The 23,117-nt window shown below is 40.0% G+C and overlaps 1 protein-coding gene across 6 annotated transcripts in view; it reads right to left on the bottom strand.

The window, feature by feature from the left end:
* Window positions 1-23,117, bottom strand: part of ADGRF1 (adhesion G protein-coupled receptor F1) — a 48,043-nt gene that overhangs the window by 8,606 nt on the left and 16,320 nt on the right. For 2 of the 6 annotated variants that reach the window (XM_037142552.2, XM_037142551.2), the window contains 8 exons: window positions 22,845-22,903; window positions 17,404-17,555; window positions 16,085-16,248; window positions 14,278-14,466; window positions 10,297-11,670; window positions 8,667-8,708; window positions 7,601-7,660; window positions 2,751-2,808 (listed from right to left, as the gene is read on the bottom strand). In XM_037142552.2, coding sequence (XP_036998447.2) covers window positions 2,751-2,808; window positions 7,601-7,660; window positions 8,667-8,708; window positions 10,297-11,670; window positions 14,278-14,466; window positions 16,085-16,248; window positions 17,404-17,555; window positions 22,845-22,903 — 2,098 coding nt within the window. The other 4 variants (XM_037142553.2, XM_037142555.2, XM_037142556.2 and 1 more) reach the window with 4 other exon arrangements.

Genomic DNA, 23,117 nt, shown 5'->3' with positions numbered 1-23,117 from the left:
AGTCAACCAATAAATGCATAAATTAATGGAACAACAAATTAATGTTTCTCTTTCCTTTTCTCTCTCTAAAATCAATTAAGGTTTTTTAAAAAGAATACAACATATACTATATATATATATATATATATATATATATATATATATATATTCATTCCCTGGCACATAGTGAGCACTATAAGTGTTGATTCTTCTTTGACATCTTACCATTATCATCAACACCATGACACCATCACTACCATTACCATCATCACCAGCAGCATCATCATCATCACACTTATTGGTGAGAGAAATCAACTCTTGCCTTAAAAACTACCAGTGCAAATCTCTAGGATACTCTGAAAACAAAGAGGAATCAAAGGCTTTGGCTGCTCTATGCACTGTAGTCAGGGCTGATACTCAGGTGAACCAAAAGGGATAGAAATATGGAAATAAAATGTCACTTCACACAGTGTCTCTTCACCTGCTGCTCTATATCTCACCTGAAAGTAGCATTGATGATGCATGTAAATAACTCCCAGAGAGTACCTATGATGTATTAGGAGAGAAATCCAGAATGTTTTAGGGCCCCTCCCTGGAAGCCAACAACCAAACTCTCCCTCACTTTGCCACTTACCCACAGAATTCTGGGAGTAATGAACTTCGTGTGTAGCCTCATAAAGCTTTATTAGGATTGCAGCTAATTTTCAAGGCAATTATGGGGCAGTAGACATGGACTAGAAACCAAAAGTCCCCAATAACCTGTTATTGCCTTTATACTGTTTGACAAGTCCCTCCACTTCTCCAAGCCTCCACTTCTTCCTCTCTGCTTGGGGTCTACTGGCACACTCATGTCACTGGATTGGGGACCAGACGAAACTGCCTTGTAGACTCAGAAATGCTGCATTAGATATGAAATGGAAGTTTTCACTTTATTTCTGATTAACTTTTAAAGTTAAGTAACTAAAACAAAAGGCAAAAATAAGTATAAGATCCAACTAGGAAATTGGGGAGGGAAATGACTTTTTCTTAGAAAATTTACAGCAATGACTTTTTGATAAGAAAGTGAACATGGTCCCTCAATTTTTCTAAGGCAATTTCATGCAATTTTCTTACTCTGATTCAGATGATTGGAAATGCCATATGAATAATGCTGTTTTATGAAAAAGGAGACCACAGTTTGCGGCAGCGACAGGCTGGTACAACTGATATAATTTCTGCTGAAACCTACTCTTCTACATATATGTAGCAATTCTTTTTAATCAAACCACATGAAAATCCATCTCTTCATTTAACTGAAGATAAAGAGGGCAGAGATGAATCCACTGAAAATTTTCTTTTATTCACAACTTTTAAATCATAAAATTTCATCTAATATTGAGCTAATTTCATCACTGACATTTAGCTCTAAATGTCAACTTGCTCCAGAAAAATTTTTCTCTTGATTTTGTGGTTTATTCAGTTGATAAAAACTGAGTTAGCCTGATGTCATTTGAGGACTCTCCAGTATGAGAAAATGCATAAGTGCCTAAGAGAGGAAAAAGAAGATTAGAATTCTGGCTACTATGTTGGAATCAAGCATGAGACAAAATTGAAAGGCATATGCAATTTCATAGAATTCTGGACATTTAAAAAAACAGTAGGGAAACATCTAGAATGTAGCTTGTCAACAGGAACAGCATTTCATTAATTCACAGAAACTTGCATTTATTTGTCAGACAACTCTCACTTGAGAAGAGAAGCAACATATTTTTTCAGATATTGCTGGATAATGACATAAAGTAGGTTTGAGATCTCAGAATGTTATCGCTGAAAGGACCCTTAGTAATCTCTTAGTTTTGTTTTTGTTTTTGTTTTTGTTTTTTTTTCATTTTACTGATGATGAACAGCATCCAAAAAGGTAAAGAGGTTTGCGAAAAGCACTCTGGCTGGTTGGTGGCCGTGATAACAGGACTTGAGGCTTTGTAGATGAGCACATTACTCATTTGGGGAGGAAAGTGTTTTTTCCAAGTTCAGACACTTGAACTTTACCTGGTATTCAAATAATTTTTATTGGAATTCAAAGTGAGTTGCCTGTTTCCCTACCTTAATAATGTATTAGTGTGATTTAACATGAAATGGAACTCTCAAGTATGACTTCAACTTAACTTGTAACGCACTCTCTTCTTCAGCCTCCACGCTGCATGCACCCTTCTGGAATACAGCAACTACTTACAATGCTTACATATCAGTCTCCCAGTAGACGAATATCATTGATGTTGGCAACAGCCAATGTATGAGCACAGGAACAAAGCATGTCATAGGCAGAGGGGACAGTTCTCTTTCCCCCAGAGCAGATGGTGGCTCCTCCTTTCCCAGGAACAGTTTAGCGGGAAGGTTACACCCAACAGTAGGGCACAAGCTCCTGGCCCATACCCACTACTCAGCAGCTGGCACAAAGGAATGACTCTCTAGTAAGGACACAGTGATGTTAGTCTAACCACATCCCATGGCCTCAATGATCAATGTGACAGATTTATATACCGTCTAATTGAGAAAATGCTAGTAATTTGTGATCATATTAAAGGTGATACTCGCTGATCTCCGTGAGTGTCAAATCCAACATTACTGTGTTATCCTTGAGCACCACTCAGATGAACTCCAGACTCACAGCTGGCTGATTCTCTCACATTTATCACATGAATTTTTAAAAAGTTGTCATTGAGTTTTCCTTATATGATGTATTTATAGTCTCTCTTCCTACCTTTTATATCCTTTGGTTTATTATGACTCACCTTTATGTCGCAATAGGTTGAAAGACTTCGGTATAGCAGATAATTCTGGTGAATTTTGCTGCACAAAAGAAAAGCAAGTCATTGAACATGAATAGTATCTTATTGGTGACAGTGCACATTTCCTGACTTCCCGATGTCATCAACAATCCTTCATTCTATCTACATAGTGTGCTGTTCTCCTTTCAAGAAATTAGAGTACTCAGTTTCCTATTCTTTCTTCTGTTTTAATCAATTGAAAAGGTCTAAGAACTTATTTCTAAGTGAATCTTGTGAATCTTGTTTCTATTCTTCAACTTCTAACAACAAACTAAAAAAACAGTTGTAAAGGAGATATTATCCCTTTTTCATGCCTGTGATTACACTTCTTGGTTCACACATTCATCACTTGAAGAACCCACGATGCAAAAACAACATTTCTAGTAGAAATGATCTCCAGGAAAGCTTTGCTTTATTCTGCCTCCTCTCAGTACTCAAATGTCTTTGTGAATAGTTCTTTTGTCATTGGTGCAAAGGCAAAACAGAATTTAAAATTTTGAAAACTAAGTTATCAAAATGAAATACAATATGTAAAATAAGCAGCATGCACTTACTTGGGAAAGATAAAAGTGTTAAGGTATATGTATTCTGTCCTGTTCTCACTCGATAATTAATTGCTAATTTAATTTAAACATCTCATACTGAATGCTGTTTTGTGCCAGACACTATTTTAGACACCACAAATACTGAAAGAAATAAGCTTTGTTTCTTGCTACAGTTCATGTCGTGAGGAAGCTAAATCAGAATAGGAGAAATGAGTTCTTATTATATGCAGTAGGTGGCCTAGTGATAGCCTCTTAATTTTCACTGAAATATAAAGGTAGCTACCCTACATCAAGCTCTGAAAAAAAATTATCAAAGAGGCAGGAATGAGAAATGTCTAAAAAAGTTCCAAAGCAAAGAATTGATTTTCTAGAATTCAGGGTTCATAAACATATACTACTAAAACCCTAAAGAACAATTCCAAGGTCATGATCATTGCTGTTTAAACTGCATCTTGCCCCATTTGGAAAGAAGTCTTGGATTGCAACACACTCAAGGACTCAATATGGTCTGGGAAAAGCAGCCTCTTAGACATGTACATTTACATGCATTTAAGCTATTGCTTGAAAGCAGGACATGAGTCATTGGAAATAAGAATAAATAAACCCTTCTTTGTGGAGGGGAAGTCTATAGGGGTCACTTGTCTGCCTCTTGGTTCAGGATTATAGAGAATGTGGCTAGAGACAAAGGAAGACCAAGAAGAAGCAGGGGGAGTATTTCAAGAGAAACCTCATCATGGGTCCCCACAGAGTTTTATGGTGGCTTGAGGGCTGATATTTGCTGAGAACATTATTGGTTTCTGTTTTCATTCCCTTCAGCCAGCTCTCCAAATGTTCACTGCTGTTTTCAAGATCCCTGCTTCACCACCCCTTTGCCCATTACTCAGCGAATGGCCTTGTCTCCTACTTAAAAAAAAAAAAAAAAGTATCCAGGCCTGAATTGTCCTACATCATGTCCCCAATGCACATGTTACTCTGTCTGCACCAGCCTGAAACTTCCTGTGTCCAGTGAAGAGGTGGATTTCCCCACCTGCAGTTTGGCCATTCAACCTGACTTCCCAGGAACCCTCTACCATCAACTATCCTCCCTCTCTCCCAACACATGAACTTGCTCGCACTCTGGCAACTCTGCTCTACCCTGTCCCTCTGGTCCTGTGTCTGCATCTGGTCACTACCTTGCTCTTTTCTCTCACAACAGAGAATCTTGACAGGAGGGAGCATTCATGCCCAGGGTTAGCTCTCCTACTTCTTCTCATCATTCCTCAACCACTGTACTCTGGGCTCCTTCTTGTTCATGCCAAGTTCCTCAGGAAGTTACAAATACTCATCTTTTCTTCTGCCAAATGAACTTTTAAAGCAAAAGGGCCACATAACCCCCAAATAAAAAGCCTTTTTTATCATTTGGTTTGAAAACACAGTTGGGGACAGGGGGCACATCCAGAAGATGAAGACCCCTCACTGACCACTGTGTCCTTCTTGAAAAGTGTCAAGACTACATTAGAAACAGGGAGAAAAGACATTGTCATGCTTCGTTGCTTTTGGTTTTGTGTACTGTGGGGTGTTTTTCTCTCTTTGATCTTCCAGTGAGAAACATTTTGACAGCCTGCTTTGTGGGGTGAAGGGCGTCCTGTCTCACTTTACTCAGTGAGGTTTTCCTTTAATGCAGTCGCGTAAGCTGTTGCTTGCTCCTTTTCTTAAGAGTAGTGAACTATTCATTTGTTTCACATTTTCTGGTTCAAGGAATTTTAGTTCAAGACAGAAACTCAAAATTATGGAATGGTAGAACTTCTGCTTTGAGTAACTAGTTCAATACTTCATTTTAACAGTTGAGAAAATTGAAACCAAAAGGAACTGATTTTCCTAAGGTTGTGCTGCCAGATGGTTACTGAGTCAGAAATAGAGGGCGCACCACCCAAAGTCTAGTATCCCTCCATCACATATATGGAGCCCCTTTGGGGAGTGGGCACACAATGCAATACACAGATGATGTATTATAGAATTGTACGCTTGAAACCTATACAATGTTATTAACCAAATAATTTTAACTTAACAACAACAATAATAATACAAACAAGAGAAGAAAAAAGAAATACAGGGAAGGTCTGCAGGGTCACGGGCTACTGATCCCTCAGTTAGAGCCGTGTTGTCTGTCTACTATGAAATGCACACTCAGGAAAATTTTTTAACATCAAAGGTTGATTTTCTCACTGTTCTTTATTTCAAAAGGTTATATTGTCTACTGTAAAAATGCCTAGACATCCATGTAGGTTATCATGTACTTAAGTTAGTAGACTTTTATCCAACAGAAATCTTTACTTTAGAAACTTTTCTACAATTCCTCATTGTTTTGCTGAAAGAGGAAAGTCTGAATTAACATAAAAAATATAAACTATGATCTTGAATTTATTTTGGTATATGGTAATAAATTCAAGATGGATAAAAGACTTAAATATAAGCTGTGACACCATTAAAGTCCTAGAACAGAACATCGGCAAGAAAATCTCAGATATTTCATGCAGCAGCTTTTTTACTGATATGTCCCCTAGAGCAAGGAATATAAAGGAAAGAATAAACAAATGGGATCTCATCAAAATAAAAAGCTTCTGCGTGGCTAAAGAAAACAGTATTAAATTAGCAAGGCAACCAACTGTATGGGAAAACATATTTGCCAATGATACCTCAGACAAAGGTTTAATCTCCAAAATATATGAAGAACTTACACGACTCCACTCTAAGAAGACACCCAACCCAATTAAAAAATGGGAAAAGGACTTGAACAGACACTTCTCCAAGGAGGACATACAGAACATCCAGAGACACATGAAGAGATGCTCAATATCGTTAGCTATCAGAGAGATGCAAATTAAAACCACGATGAGATACCACTTTACACTGGTCAGGATGGCTATCATAAACAAAAAAACAAACAACGAATGTTGGAGAGGTTGTGGGGAAAAGGGGTCCTTAGTTCACTGTTGGTGGGATTGCAGACTGGTACAACCATTATGGAAAACAGTATGGAATTTTCTCAGAAAAATAAAAATCGACCTGCCTTTTGACCCAACAATTTCACTGCTAGGATTATACCCTAAGAATCCTAAAACATCAATATCAAAGAACCTATGCACCACAATGTTCATAGCAGCACAATTTACAATAGCCAAGAGTTAGAAGCAACCTAGGTGCCCATCAGTAAATGAATGGATCAAAAAATTGTGGTACATATACACAATGGAATTCTATGCAGCAGAGAGAAAGAAGGAGCTACTACCCTTTGCAACAACATGGATGGAACTGGAAAGCATTATGCTGAGTGAAATAGGCCAGGTGTTGAAAGACAAATACCATATGATCTCACCTTTAACAGGAAGCTAAACAACAAAACAAACAAGCAAGCAGAAAAAAAAAAAACACAAAGACACTGAAATAGAGAACAAGGGGACAGTGACCAGAGGGGAGAGGGAAGGGAAGTTAAGGGGAAAAAGGGGGAGGAATTTGGAGAAACAAATAGGAAGGACACAGGGAGGAGAACTAAGGGGGGTGGAAATGGGAGGGAGGTGGGGAGCAAGGGGCGGGGGAGGCTGGGATGGGAGAAATAGACAAAAAAAACTGTACTTGAAAAATAACTGAATAAAATTTTTAAAAAAGAATAAAAGATTAAAGTAAAAAAATTTATATATAAACTACGAATGCAAGTATTTTCATTTCTAACTATATTCTTCTTATATGAATTGCACTTTTGTGGAGAACAATGAAACAGGATTCCTTTGTTTTCATACAGATGACAGCTTGCAGACTTAAAAGCTAAAATTGCATGGGACAAAGCCAGTTATACCAGCTTATGAGAGAAAATTCAGAGACTGTGTTTTATACATTAGAAGTTTTCTGGAGAAGAAAAAATGGTCTATAGGAGAGTCAAAAAGTCAGGCAGAGAAAGGGGCCTTACCAACTCTAGCCCTTGGGCGACAAGTCACACTAAAGCAAATGATATTGTTCAAAGGTATTTGCTCACAAAGCACCCACAGACTCGGATGTTGAGTGCCCTTGAAGCTTTCCATGCCTTCTCATTCATGTATTCATTCTCTCCCTCACACACTCAACTCTTTGCTGAGTATTGACCATGTGCTGGGAACCATGACAGATAACCAGAATATAATGGTGACAGAAACCCAAGGGGGGTAGAAAAAGTGGTTTTTCTATGGAATTGTATAAAAATAGAAATGGAAAACTGGAAGTTTGTGCATTGGATGCATGGCAGCATGAGATAATTACCTTTAATGGCTGCTTCAAATAGCTTAAAGAAGACAAGTTGTTGAAAAGCAGATGTCGCAACTGCAAAAGCAACAAAGAAATACTGAGATAAACATATTTCATCATTCAAAGGCAAATCCAGAGAAAAACTGCAGACTGAAACTGTTATTTAACAGTAGAGTTTCCAGGAAGTTAATAGACTGTAAGTATGGGTATCTGATGAAAGGATTTTGTCTTTTATTTCCTTTACTTCTTTTTTTTTTTTAATGTATAAACAAATTTAGAAATAAATGAAAAACAGCAGTACCAAAAGCCATAATAATTCAGATTCTAGACATTAGTAATTGGCAATAATTGCCAAATTAAAGTTTATCTTTGAAGTGAAAAGTTTCCTAAGCATGTGATTTGTACAGACAAGAGAATTATTCAGGCCAATGAAGAACAGCAAATTGCTTCTTTGTTAACAGGGGTTTTGTGCATGTGCAACAATTGTGCTAATTATAAAATATTCTTACATTCTGATTTTTTAAAAGCCTATATCTATTAGCTTATTGCCTTTACCTCTCTCAACAGAATTGCTCAGTGAGGGGAAAAATAATAAAATGAATTTATTTAAATGTTTTCTATTATGTTTTACTTACACTGTTTGTCCTTTTTAGAAATTTAACTGTAGAAGCTATTTACTATATAAAACTGTAGAACTGTAGAAGTATCTCTATCTTTCAGTAGATATTATCCTAAGTAAATGAATAAATTAAAGGGAAAAAGCAACTCACCCCTATGGAAAGTACTTTTGTTCATTAATTATTGCCAAACCATAATATAATATAGAAAAATTAAATAAAAACTTTTCATTTTCACTCTATAAAGTCACATTATAGGTTGTGATTAGTTCTGTATAGCTTATTACCAACAGTAATGGTTAGTTCCTTTGTCTCCTGACTGAGATTGCCTTTTGTAAAATTATAGAACTTTATTCCAAAGGCACTCATCATCTAGCCTCTTCTGTATGAAAAGGGGCCTCAGAACAGAATGGGAAGGGTTAGATGCCTGGGTTAGGGAATAAAGGGAGAAATAAATCACATACCTTACTATCCAAGAGCATTCCAAAACATAAGATGAAAAAACCCTTAAAAAAGGAATAAATCGCATGTTTTATCTTTTTCAGAGAAGAAAGCCTTCATATGCAACACTATTCTGTTCTATTGCCCAACATTGGAGTTCTTTTCTTGTCATCTCCCTACTGGGCTGTGAGTTCCTCGAAGGCAATCACACCATGTGACCTCTACAGTGCCTGGCATTACACAAAGTACTCAAAAATTTTTTTCATTGAATACATAAATAAGTTGTCAAGTGAATAACGTTTCAAATGTGCACAGAACTTCATTTTCCCCTTTGTGTCATTCTAAACCCAAAACAAATAAATTCCATTCACTTCTATATCTTAGATTTTCTTCAGGATAGGCATTAAATAAACATTTACTAAGCATCTCTGATGACAGAGGCACCCTTTCCAGCCCTTGGAGAACCCTTGACAGAGGCTTTCTTGGACCTTAAAATCCCCCTCCCAGGCAAAGCACCCTCAGTTTGTGCCTGTTCAAACAGTGTATCACCATGGGCTTGCCCTCAACAGAAGCTCCCCAAACCTGTCCCCATTAGGTGTGTGCTGTCCTTAGTTGCCATCTGTGTTACCGTGTGAACCTTCCCTGGTAAGCCGATGTGGGTGAACAACCAGGTACTTTTAGGAGACAACTACTAAACATTTACTATGTGTCAGGCACTGTGGGAAATGCTGAATTATCTTATTTAATCCTTATACTTACTCTGATGCAAGTAATAGCATTATCCCTGTCTAACATAATGAAAGATTAAGTAATTTGTTAAAGTGAAAGGTCACATGGTTTATAATGTGACATATTTGAGCCCAGACCTATTGAAGTCCCAAGCTCAAAGGTTTAATCACTGGTCAGTCCCCTGAGTCACTGTGCAGAGGTGACCCAGCAAACCGTCACTGAACCAGGATTGATGGCTCTCTTGCAGATGCAGCAAAACCTAGATTACTCTGTCTACCTACTCTCCAAGCCCTCTCTGATTGTGGGACGTAAGACCCATTCTTTGCAGCAGGGATTGGCAAACTTTTCTGTAAAGAGCCAGATAATAAATATTTAGGTTTTAAAGGTCACACAGTCTCCGTTGCAACTGCTCCATTCTGCTGGTGTAAGAAAGGCAGCCACAGATCAACATAAAGAAATGGGTGTGGCTCTGTTCCCATAAAACTTTATTTACAAAAGCAACGCTGGCCAATACCAGCTTCTGCTCTATTGCACTTTGAGGACTACCTTTGCACCATTCAGAGTCAACAAGTCCTCTTGATCTATTTCCCTTTCCGTGTGCACTTTTACATAAGTCTGCACTAGAGAAGGAGGACTGAATCAGCAGCGAGAGAGATGAACATTAGCTATGTGAGGTCTAGCAGATTTAAAACCTTAGAATGGATTACTGAAGAAGGCTAATATTCTGCCTCAGTATGACAATAACTGTTGGGAAAATGCATCTGTTTTTTTTTTTCCATTCCCTATTGCCAGGCAGTTTTGGTTACAGTCCCACTGGAGGCAGGGAAATAAGATAGCCTCTGGAGTTGTCTTACCAACCTCAGTTCTCTATAATTATTCCAGTTAGCTGATGGTATGATAATAGGTTATTCTTATTGTCCTCACCTGGAATGCATTGAGCAATGCAAAAATAACATGCCATGCCACACTCTGGCTGTCCACCATTACTCCTATGCCAAAGCCCCAGGTGAGCCCCAGCAGAGGGGTCAGAACAAGGAGGCTCTTCCCCACGCGGATGATAGTGGCCCTGTGGTCCTGACTCAGTCTCTCTCCAACAGCTGGCCTCCAGAGCTTTGTGAGAACTAAGAGCACCACAACCAAATTCACAGCCACGATAGTCAGTGCAGGAACAGCAAGCGGCAAGAGGGACTTGCTCCCATCGGACCAGTTGAGCCAACACGTGCCTTTCTTTTTGTAGCCATTGTTAGGTTGTATGACCAGAATGGTGATGACAGATATAATAAGAGGACACCCATAGCCCAGGCCGAACCCGATAGCCATCATCAAAGGCATGGTCATGTGATGGAACACGAGGATGATCCGATAAGCCAGCAGGATGCCAAGCATGAGCATCCAAAAGAACAGGGAGAGGTAAAAAAAGTATGTCAAGAACACTGCAGCTATGCAGACTCCAGAAGGGTTGACTGTGGTGTCCACAGTGGTAACAACAATAAACCAAACATCAGCAATCAGGAGGCACAGGTCTATGTTCACCATGCAAATATGACGTGTGTGCGAGGTTTGGTTTTTCTTGACCTCCTTCCAAAACACAGCCTCGATGGTTAGGCATAAGATGAGGCTTCCAATGGAGATGCCCAGCCCCAAAAAGGTGATCCATTTCACAACCGGGATGATGGTGGGGGGGACAAAAGGTGACATCAGCATGGAGAACGAGGTCAGGTGAGTACACCTGCACATCACCATATCTGAAGTTTCATTCACTAGGTGGCAGCCTGCATCATTCCACTGCAAATGACTGAAATCCCAAAACACACAATGAGGCTGGCTCAGGTTTGACTCTATCTTAGAAAAACTCAGGAAAACTTCATTTAGGGAATAGTTTTGGATAACCGTGGAGATCACGGGCCCATTGACCTGGGCATTTCCAGTTTGGGTAATGGGTAGAATGTCCCCCAGGGTCAGTGAGGCCATGCTGATAATAGTTTCTGGAAGGGACCGCTGGAATTGGTCTGACCCAATTAACACTCTGCCTCTGACGGGAATGGAGGAATTTGGGGGGAACATGTCAGTCTGGTAGCTGTAACCTGTCTTCTGTTGGCTTTCAGACACTGGAATCCCTTTCCAGTTAATGAATTCCCGAGAAAAATTCAGAGGCAGAGCTGCTGGAGGCACCAGAACGCTGAGGTTTTCCAACGTCTCTAGTAACTGTGAGCTGATGAGCTTTTCTTCCTGCAGTAAAACTGTCCAGTTGGTTATGGATGTTGAATTAAGGATGTAGTCAGCTATACTGATGACATCCTGAAATGCAAGAATGAACAGTCAGTTTGTATTTTGAGTAAATGGGTAAGAAGACTAACTGTGGGTAGTCATTCGTACTAAGCACAAGAAAATTGCCTTGAGAATTGGCTCAGTTGAGGATCATGTTAAAACTCATCAGTGGAATTCAGCTCAGTTGCTCTGCACAGTGGAAGCTTTGGGTTAAGAAACTTGGGTCAACAGGATCATGTAAGTTCCTGGGTGATCACGCCAGGGCGCTCATGTGCACACAGGGGTGTGAGCATGGATGAGGAAGAAGCCCAGGACTGGGCTGCCGCAGTGTGCGCTTCCGGCTCCTGTGGCAGCAAACACGGCTGCAGTGTTCTTTGGCTCACAGGGGCACGTTACTGCTTATGACTTTCCCATGTTAGGCTGGTTTTTGCTAACATCAGGAATTCTAAAGTCATGTCATGGACTTTCAAGTTTTAATTCATGTGTATTTATTATTTTTGTTTAATAGAGGAGAGAATATAAGTAAAAACCTTTAAAAAACTGCAGGCAAGCAACAAGGAAGTATTGAAGTATTGATTTAAGAATCAGTCTTAGTTTGAGAGATTCCTTTTCCAAACCAGTGCTTGAAAACAATCCCTGTATCCCTCACAATCCTCTACCCTCTCAGGAGCCTGGTTCCCAGGCATTCGGCTGCAAATGTCTGTCACTTTGACCCTGCGCTACCCTAACTGAGCCCTCCGTGGCTTCTGGACCAGAATCCCATAGTTCGTTTCTTCTACTACCTTCAGGAACCTCTGCCTCCTTTTGGTTTGTGTCTTCCTCTCTATTTTGCTCTTTAATTAATTTTTAGCCTTTTTATGTCATTTTGTTTTAGTTGATCTCTTGCAAACAACACGTGGTTAAACTCTTAAAAATAATCTGAGCATCTTTTATTTGATCCAGGGAGCATAACTGATCATATTTAATGTCATGTCTGACATTATATAATTCAATTTGGCAAAATATTACATACTTTTAAGAGAGAGGATGGGAAGGAGAAAGAGAGGGAAAAAACATTAATGTGACAGAGAAACATCAGTCTGTTGCCTCATATATGTAACCCAACCAGGAACTGAACCCACGGCCTAAGCATGTGCCCTGACTGGAGACCAAACCCGCAACCTTTCGTTTTGTGGGACCACACCCAACCAACTGAGCCACAATGGCCAGGGCAAAATATCATGTACTTTAACATAAAATGCATACATCCAAAATGTTTCAGAGGACATTTTACTTAATAAATGTTTGTTGAGCACCTGCACTGATGGAATATTTAAAATGCAGGCAGTGTCTATTCTAGAGTGACCAGATTACAGATTTTTTTCCATTTGCTTATTTGCATCTCTTTTAGTGACCAATTCTTATTCCTATAATTTTAAATTAATTTTAAAAGATTCTAACCAAAGTATAAATTTCCCAGTCAAAACAAAGGAAGCCTTAAAAAATATACATGGCTAAAGTCAGAGTTTGTGGCCCCAGGACAGAACAATTGTAGGCTGCAAACAGATATAAAAGAGTTGGCAGCTGTGTCACACAGCGTCATCGGGTGCAGAGCCTCATCCCTTTCTCTAAGCCAGCTTGCTGTCTAGCCAGCCTCCCCAGAGGATGCTCCTGTTCCTTTGAACTTGCAGAATAGATTTCATGAGTTCTTCGTACATGCAGAGGATGCAGTAAAAAAAAATTCATGTAAAGACTGTTGCATGGCTCTTCAGTCTTTTTCAAAAGTTTCCCCCAACTCAGGCTTTTGTCATTCCCCCATGAGGTAAAGCATTAAAGCGGGCCCTTCAAAACCCTCATGCACTGTTGATGGACTGCAGACTGGTGCAGCCACTGTGGAAAGCAGCATGGACGTTCCTCAAAAATTAACTCTAGAACTACCATATGACCCGGCAATCCCTCTTCTGAGTATATATCTGAGGAAAGCCAAAACACTGATTCAAAAGATGTATGCAGCCCTATGTTCACTGTGGCACTAATCACAATAGTCAAGTCATGGAAGCAGCCTAAGTGTCCAACAAGAGACTGTTGGATAAAGAAGATGTGGCACACATATAAAATGGAATGCTACTTGGCCATAAAAAAGAATGAAATATTACCATTTGCAACAACATGGATGGACTTAGAAGGTGTTATGCTCAGTGCAATAAGTCAGACAGAGAAAGACAAATACCATATGACTTCACTTATTTGTGGAATTTAAAAAACAAAATAAATTCACAAACAAAACAGAAACAAACTCATAGATACAGAGAACAAACTGAGGGTTGCCAGGTGGGAGGGATTTGTGGGAGTAGATAAAAAAGGTGAAGGGATTAAGAAGTAGAAATTGGCAGTTACAAAATAGTCACAGGTACATAAAGTACAACATAGGGAATATAGTTAATAATATTATGATAACGACATTATGATACGGTGTTAGATGGGTACTAGACTTATCAGGAAAATCACTTTGTAAGTTATATAAATGTCTAAACAGTATGCTGTATACCTGAAACTAATATAATATTGAATGTCAATTATAATTAAATAATTAAAACAAAATATTAAATAGTAGCAGTAATAAATAAAGTGGGCCCTTCAAGCACGAGCAGGCCATACCTCCATTGTAGAATTGGACACCCTGAAGTGGCGCGCCAGTGACAGAGAGGAGACATTGCCCAGAATCGACACCACTGAAGCCAGATTCCCAGCTGTGGTTGGTGGGTTTTGCTGAATGATGACTGAGAGATTTTGCACCACGGATGACATGGCTGTCTCAGTGGCATTGCTTGTGATCACACTGAAATTCTAGGAAAAAGATGGTCCAGTTCTTTAAGAAATACATATGCTTGTGGTCCATCAGATGTAAGCGGGGTTGCTTGGCCACATCACTAACATTTGTAACATTACAATGTGAAATACTACGTAACGATGATAACAATAGCTGTTACTGAGGGCTTTCTGTGTTTCAGAGCTGGTACTCTCTGCGTTACATGTTTTACACTATTAAATCAAGGAATTCCTTGATTTAATCCTCACACCACCCTTTGAAGCAGATGCCATTAAGGAACTGGAAACTTGACGAGATTTGTTTAAAGGCATTTTCATGTAAGTTATTGTCCTGATTATATGAAGACTGATGTTCGGTGAGATTCAGTGACTTTCCAAACAGCACCCAGCTAGAAAGTGGCACTAAACCCTGTTATATTCACACTGCTATTCTGAGAAATGCTTGAGGATGGGAAGATAGAGGGACATGTGTGGAGATTGACTCCACTTTGTCACTGGGTTTGGAATTTTACTTCTTCCTTGAAGTGCCCATCTGCTTCCTCCACTCTGGGACAGCTTGGAAGGCTGTCAAAAAGGGAAATGCCTTTCCAGTCAAAACAAGTTGATCAAGGAACCCAGATCCTATATGGTTTCCTTTCTGCTCTTCTTGGCTGACAATGCTGTTCTTTGCCTAGGGTACCTAGGATCTGCCTGCCCTCACCCTCATGCCCTCAATAGACACGGTCCATGTGCATAACTGAGGCAAAGAAGGCAAGAGCAAGGATGGACCACAGAATCCGTCTGGTCCAATCTCCCTGCCCAGTTTACAGGTGAGAAAACTGAGGTCCAAAGAGGGAGAAGTGAACATTCCACAGTCTTTTAATGAATACCATTGTGATGTTCTGTACTGCAATAGCAGAGACTCTGGCTGGGACAGAAGTCTGCCTAACAGGGAGCTCTATTTGCAGAACAGTACTGTGAACTAGTTTTTTCTACAACTTGGGTTCTAATTCCTCACCATGTGTTCCTATCTACCTGCCTCGTCTTAAGTCCTTGAACCTTCCAAAGAGAACATTGTGTGAAGGTCACAGCACTGGACAGGGAATCAAATGACCATGTTTCTACTCCAACACTATTGCTATCAGAGGGACCAACTGTTAGCCATTTAGTCCTTCATCTCCTAATCTGTAACAGGAGTTTGATAAGACAGATGACGCTTAAGATCCACTGCAGTTTTATCATTCTATGTGGCTCACCTCTGGCTGACCCCACAGCCTGCCCTGGTTTCTGATATGTGTACATTCTCATTTGTACTAAGTCTGTAACTTTTGACTCACATGGGTCTTTGATTCCCAGGCTTCCTGGACTTCCACCATCTATTACAGACTTCTTCAGCAAGGCTTCAGTCAACTGCAGCACCTCTCCCTGCCAAAACCATCAGCTCGGACACTGTCTGAGCTTCTCAGCTGCCACTTCAACTCTGTCACTCATGCCCACACTTCTTGAGTTTACAAGGGTCTGATGTCTCCCTTGCTTTCTGCACATTTATAAATGAGACAAATAGATGTATATTATTCTCCATCTAGCCGTGCTCAGCGGGAGGTACCCACGGTGAAACACAAAACCAGGGCAAGTCTACACGGTGAAAATGCTTTACCTTCTTCAGTTCTTCCAGCTGAGCGAGCACGCAGGTCTCCCTAATGACCTGCCACCCAGAAGGCTGGCACTTGGCTGTGATGTTCCCAGTGTAGCCACTGCTACAGGGAAGGGTATATTCATCATTTTTAAACCCAAATCCAAAAACAATGCTGTTACACTGAACTGGAAAAGAATGAAGCAGAGAGAAAAAAAATGTCTGTGAATATCCTGGCATTCTCTATAAATCATAAAGCTATGCTTTAGAAATCATATTCCAGATGCAATACCCAGCAAAATTCAAGAGTAGGAAAAGCTTAACTTTGATACTCAGCTCCATGCCTTTCAGCATCCTCTTCTCCTTCCTCATGCCCTACTCTCTGTGAGGCTGGCCCTTCTCCCTCCGGATGTCTGATCCGTGCCAATAATCCTACCTTTAGTGGGCTATCAACTAGTGTGTGTTAATATTCGGTGAAAATAAGACAGGGTGTAACCCCTCCCAGGAAATATTTTTACTCTTTAAGGGAGTGGGAGAAAACCAGAAAGTCTTCCAAACACTATGGAACAAATCAGTAACAATATGGTTAAAAGATGGACAGTTACCATTTGGGGGTGGCATGTCCTACATTGTACCCCTTTAAAAGCTTCCACATTGTGACCAAAACACTAGTTACTCTTGCAGCTGGCCTTTAATAATACAGTCTTCCCATGATCGGGACTGGGAGGGGACCTTGAATGGAAGACCCCCAAAGCTGTGCTTTTTCCCGTGTTTCCCCTACTGCTGTGTCCTAAGTGCCTAGATACTTTAAACACTTAGTAAATATTTGTTGAATAAGTGCTGTTGAAAGTGGCACAAATTTTGATGAGAGGTTTAAGACTGAATGTAAAGAAGAAACAGAGGAAAAAAAGATACCTGAAGAAAGGAAGCGGTGTGTGTGTCTTTGTGTCTCTGTGGGTTTGTGTGTCTGTGTGAGTGTTAAAGATGTGAAGATATATGCATTCTTTCCTTGGCTTCTGGACTATTACTCAGGAATATTGCCAGCCCCAGGGATATTTCAACATGTGTACCAGTAAACTATTGCTGAGTCATTTCCATCGTAGGCTGCAGTGAAATCAATCTTCCACAACATTTATAGTGGAGATCAGATCACTGATTAGCGAGGGTCCAAATTAGTCAGCTGAAATTGAATTTCATGGTAAACAGTGGCCCATTTTTACTGAAAGTCAGTCTTAAAATAATTCTGTATCAGAAACTTGTCCAATCTACTTCCTAAAGACACAAATGAGCTACCAACTAAAGGACTCCCTAAAGCTAAACAGAGGGTGGAAATTTAGGGTTACCTTCTCTGAATACTCTGAAAGAGTCGTCTTCTAGTGGAAACAGCTTCTGAAGGCCTTCCTCAGCCTTCTCAGCCACCCGCTCAATGGCTGGCAGCAGCTCAGATGCACTGCTGGAGCCAACAACTTCATACCCAACAATGATGCTTCCATCTCTGTGATGATTACACAGAAAGAAAAGTGAGATTCATTCATTCAGTCAGTCAGAGCCTACTCAGTGTGTGCATGGCATTTGATCCGTAAACATATATCAAACATATTTGGCCCCTGCTTTCATGCAATTTACATTCTGCCAGAGAAGGCAAGGCAAATAAGAAACAAGTAACCACTGCGTATAAGTATTTATACAGTTATATAATACATATATTGTGTTTTGTTAAGTGTTATGGGAGTCGGGTACAATGATAAGAATAGCATGTAGATGTGAGGCCCTCTTTAAATAAGACTGGTCAGGAAAGGCCTCTCTGTGCAGAAGGTCTTTGCAGCTGAGGCCTGAATAATGAGAAGAAAAGGCTAGTAGTGCAAAGACTGTTGGGGCAACATGCCAGCACATGGAAGGGCCCAAGGCAGGAAAATATCTATGAGCTTGAAAGATTTAAAGACTAGATGTCAAGTCAAGAATTGGGATTGCCCTGGCTGGCGTAGCTCAGTGGATTGAGCTTGGGCTGTGAACCAAACTATTGCTGGTTTGATTCCCAGTCAGGGCACATGCCTGGGTTGCAGGCGGAGTCTACACTTGGATGCACACTAGAGGCAATGACACATTGGTGTTTCTTTCCTTCCCTTCCTCTCTCTCTAAATATAAATTTAAAAAAAGAATTGGGATTCTTTCTCAATGACTGAAGGTTTCAATGTGGATTTTAAGAACCCCAGGTGAAAATAAATTAAGAATTGAATATATCAATTTAAGTCAAAAGTCAAAACAAAAAATAACGGGCAAAAGGGTGATGGGTAGGAGATAATGTTAGAGGGGTTGCCAGGAACTGGATCACAGAGGGCCCTAGAGTTTGAATGTTATTTTTTATTAAAATGTTTTATTCTTTATTAAAAGTCAGTGACACAATCAGATTTGTTGTTTAAGATCATTACACTGGCTGATGTGTAGAAAATAGACTGAATGAAGGCAAGAAGGGAAGCAGAAAGACTAGTTAGGAGAGAGGAGATGATATCAAGAACTAGTTGGGTAGCAGTGCATGTAGGAGAAGTTGCTGGATTCCTGTTGTGTTTGAAGATGTAGGAACTGCTAATGGAGCAGATTTCAGGTAGGGGAGAAAGACACTAGTCAAGGATGACTGCAAGGAATGGACCCATTGTAGTACTTCATAACTGGGGTGCTACTGGGCAATGAAAGGAAGGAAGCGCTGATACTCAAAAAAAAAAACAAAACAGGGTGAATCTCAAAGACATTATGCTGAATGAAAGAAGCCAGATGCCCAAATACTGTGCACTGGGTGATTCCATTTATGTGAGGTTCTACATGAGGCAAAACTAGCCCATCTTGGCTGAAATAAGATTAGTGGTAGTTTCTGGTAGGGGTAGGGGTGGGCATGGAGATTGGCTGGAAGGAGACACAAGGGAACTTTAGGAGGGATGGAAAAGTTTTGTCTTGATAGAAGGTAGCTTCTACAAGCATTGGTGAGAGTTTACTAATCTGTATATTTAAGGTCAGAACACACCACTGGATGTAATTTATACCTCCATAAAAAGTTTCAGGATGACTCCAAGCTTTGGGTCTGTGCAACTGGGAAAATGGCACCACTGTAACCAAGATGGGAGAAGTAGGTTTAAGGTTATGAGGAGACCAGCTGGAGGACCACCATTTTTGACACATTACGTTTGGCGTGCCTACTAGCACATCTAGTGGAGATGATGATAGGCAGTTGGACATCTGGGTCCAAAGTTTAGGAGAGAGGCCAAGCTTGAGTAATACACTTAGAAACCATCAGCTTAGAAAGAGTGTTTGAAGTCATGAAAGCGAGTGAGATTACATACATTAATTAAGTTAATTCTGTAGTAACTTCATGAGATAAACACTGTATTGTCCCCATTTTGGAGATAAGGGAGCTGAGTCCCAAAGAGAAGTTGAGTCAGGTAATTATTAATAATTAATTGATTGGATTAGAATTTCTGACACCCCAAAGTTCAAATTCTTAATCACAACATTGAGTTACCACTCACAATGTATAAATAAATCCAAATGCCTTTTTATGTAATGATAGTCATAATATCTTTGCATTGATATGGCCCTTTTATTATATCCTTTGTTTTAAAGAGAAAAAAACTTACTTATTTTAGACAGAGGGAGGGAGAAAGAGAGAACGAGAGAGAAACACCAATTTGTTGTTCACAATGAATGTGAATATTTACACATTCATTGGTTGTTTCTTGTATGTGCCCTGACCAGCGAACAAACCCACAACCTTGATGTATTACAACAATGCTCTAATCAACTGAGCTAGTATTTTCCTGCCTACTTATTTCATTTGATTTAATGAGGATAAATCAGGTTCCACAAGTATTAACAGTCCTGTTCGACAGATAAATGAGACAGTGTGAAATTAAATCATATAGTAAATTGAAAACCCTACATAGTTGCATTTTATAGACTTACTGCTTATCCTAACAGTGATTTTTACTACAAATTATTGGAGATAGCTTATAAAATATATATGATGGAATACACATTAAAAGTATAAATGGAAAACCAGGACCACAGAAAAGAAAAATATGAGTATGGAGGACTTCCGCCAAGATGGAGGTGTAGGTGGAACCACCTTGCCTCTGTGCACAACCAAATCTAAGAACAACTATTTTTAACAACAATAAACACAACCAAGCCACACAAAAAATCGACAATACGGAGTCCGAAGACAACGAAATGCTCAGCTAAACCGGTAAGAGGAGCGAAGCCAGCAGCGGAGCAGGTTGGCAAGAAAAAATCCCCGAACGGGTGGTGCGCGAGCAGCCGAAGGCGCAGACCGCGGGCTAGCTACAGGAGCACACAGGGAAGAGGTGCGGCGCGGCGGGCTGTCTGCGGTCAGTCGCGCATCTGCGTGCAGATAAACCAGTGAGGAGGGGAGCCGGCGCGGGGCAGCAGGCTCGCACAATTCCGATTGGATAAACAGGCCCGGGGCGAGTGGTGTGACTGGACGGACCAGGCTAGCGGAGAGGACCGCCATTGCTCCCTCTCTGACCCCGCCCCCACACACAGCGTCACAAACCAGCGACCTGGGTCGCCCCGTCTGGTAAACAACTAAGGCTCCGTTCGCTCCGCTTACTTAACGGCACGAATAGACCAAAAATGGCTCTAGGACAACTCAGAGCCCCAGAACCGATCGATCTAAGTGATGAAGAAATAGCCAGTCTTTCAGATGCACAGTTCAAAACACTGGTTATCAGGATCCTTACAGAACTGGTTGATTTTAGTCACAAATTAGAGAAACATATGAAGGCTAAACTAATTGAAATGAATGGTAATACAAAGGAAACCAATAGTAATGAAAAGGAGTTTGGGACTCAAATCAAGGGAGTGGACCAGAGGAAGATAAAAATGATCAAACAGAAAAGAATGAAGAAATAAGAATTCAGAAAAATGATGAGAAGCTTAGGAACCTCCAGGACATCTTTAAACGTTCCAACATTCGAATTATAGGGGTACCAGAAGGGGAAGAGTCACGAGTGGAAACCTTATTTGAACAAATAATAAAGGATAACTTCCCCATTCTAGCAGAGGAAATAGACTTCCAGGAAATCCAGGAAGCTTAGAGAGTCCCAAAGAAGTTGGACCCAAGAAGGAACACACCAAGACATATCATCATTACATTAGCCAAGATTAAAATGAAGGAGAGAATCCTAGAAGCAGCAAGAGATAAGGGGACTGTCACCTACAAAGGAGTTCCCATCAGACTGTCAGCTGATTTCTCAAAAGAGACCTTACAGGCAAGAAGGGGCTGGAAAGAGGTATTCCAAGTCATGAAAACCAAAGACCTACATCCAAGATTGCTCTACCCAGCAAAGTTTTCATTTAGAATGGAAGGACAGATAAAGTGCTTCTCAGATAAGATCAAATTCAAGGAGTTCATCATCACCAAGCCCTTATTATATGAAATGTTAAAGGGACTTACCTAAGAAAAAGAAGATAAAAAAGATGAACTGTGAAAGGACAGCAAACTCACAGTTAGTAACAACCACACCTAAAACAAAAGCAAACTTAGAGGACAGCTAGATCAGGAGCAGAACCATAGAAATGAAGATCACATGGAGGGTTAGCAACAGGGGAGTGGGAGGAGGAGAAGCGGGGAGAAGGTACAGAAAATAAGTAGCATAGACAGTAGATAGAAAATAGGGGGAGGGTAAGAATAGTAGGGGAAATACAGAATCTAAAGAATTTGAGACACGTGTTCATGAACTAAAGGGGGAAATGGTGGGGGAGGGATATGCAGGGTGGAGGGGAATGGAGGGGGGGAATAGAACAAATGTAATGGCATAATCAATAAAAAAGTTTTAAAAAAAAGAAAAATATGAGTATGGAATATAAAAATTACTGTGATTGAGTTTTCATTTTGTCTATGAGTTTAATGACAGTAAAGTCTAAGAGGAAAATGATTAATTATATAGACTCAATTTAAGAAAAGAAGTTGTGTTTTTCCCATCATTGGATTTTAAAGAAAATTATACATGTGGGCCTTGATTATAAAGAAATTATAAGGTCATGAGTAACTAAAGGATAATATCCAGGACAACATATTTATAGCAAATGATGCTAAAAATTTCCTGTAGTTGTTGTTCAAGTTAAGTGTGAAAAAAATCATATAGGAAGTCAAGTTCTCTGACTTTTAAGCCATTCCCTCTTTCAAGCAGACTATAAATAGTTGGTAATCAACACACACATGGTTAACTAACCAAGTAACTTTGGAATTAAAGTATAAACAAAAGGATGATTTACTAAATATCTCTTTATTTGCTGTAGACAATGACTGTGGGCTTTTGGACTATGGCATATACATGGTATGTACACAAAGCTACCCTATTTGATCTGAAGCCTCCCTCTGGCTCCCAATTGCACAGGATGCCCGCTGTGGTCATGGAAGAAGAAAGTCCATCCCCCCACCACCCTCATCCCCACCCCTCACTCCTTCCAAACTAGGGTCTCCTGCTTCCTTCTAACTTCTGCCCCACTACTGGGGGTTTTCTATTCTATTCTCTGATCCAGAGCTTTGAGAATGCCATTTAATATTTTAAGTTTCTAAACCCATTTATATGAGAATATAGGCTTTCCTTTTCACACTTTTTAAAGCATGAGACTTTTGTCCAGTTTTGGTAAGAATCCCACTACATCTGACCTATTTTCTGTCAGAGACACTTGGCAACAGCACGAGGCACATTCTGTGGGGCTGGTGCACAAAACCTGGGAGTGCCCTGGATTTAAGCATTGTGTTACTTACCGAAACTGAGTGACGCGAACTGACTCAAAGCCTCGAATTCTTTTGTATGTTTCTTTAAGCTTACAAAAAAAAAAAAAAAGAGAGAGAAGGGGGCAATATGTTGATCTTTGTTCCCACACAAGAAAAAAATTGAGCGAAACATGGATGCAGACAATAAATAAACCAGCAGAAGCACTCAGGAAAGGAAAAGAGATACAGCAGGAGGTAGTTGTACATTATAAAATAACCATTAAGAACGTACACGCAAATAATTTATTTTTGAGGTTGCTGATT

Source organism: Artibeus jamaicensis, unplaced genomic scaffold (assembly GCF_021234435.1).
Source record: "Artibeus jamaicensis isolate MK-2021 breed Jamaican fruit bat unplaced genomic scaffold, CSHL_Jam_final contig_484, whole genome shotgun sequence".
Taxonomy (NCBI): domain Eukaryota; kingdom Metazoa; phylum Chordata; class Mammalia; order Chiroptera; family Phyllostomidae; genus Artibeus; species Artibeus jamaicensis.
Note: the sequence above shows the minus strand (reverse complement) of the source record. Positions and strands in the feature narration are given on the sequence as shown.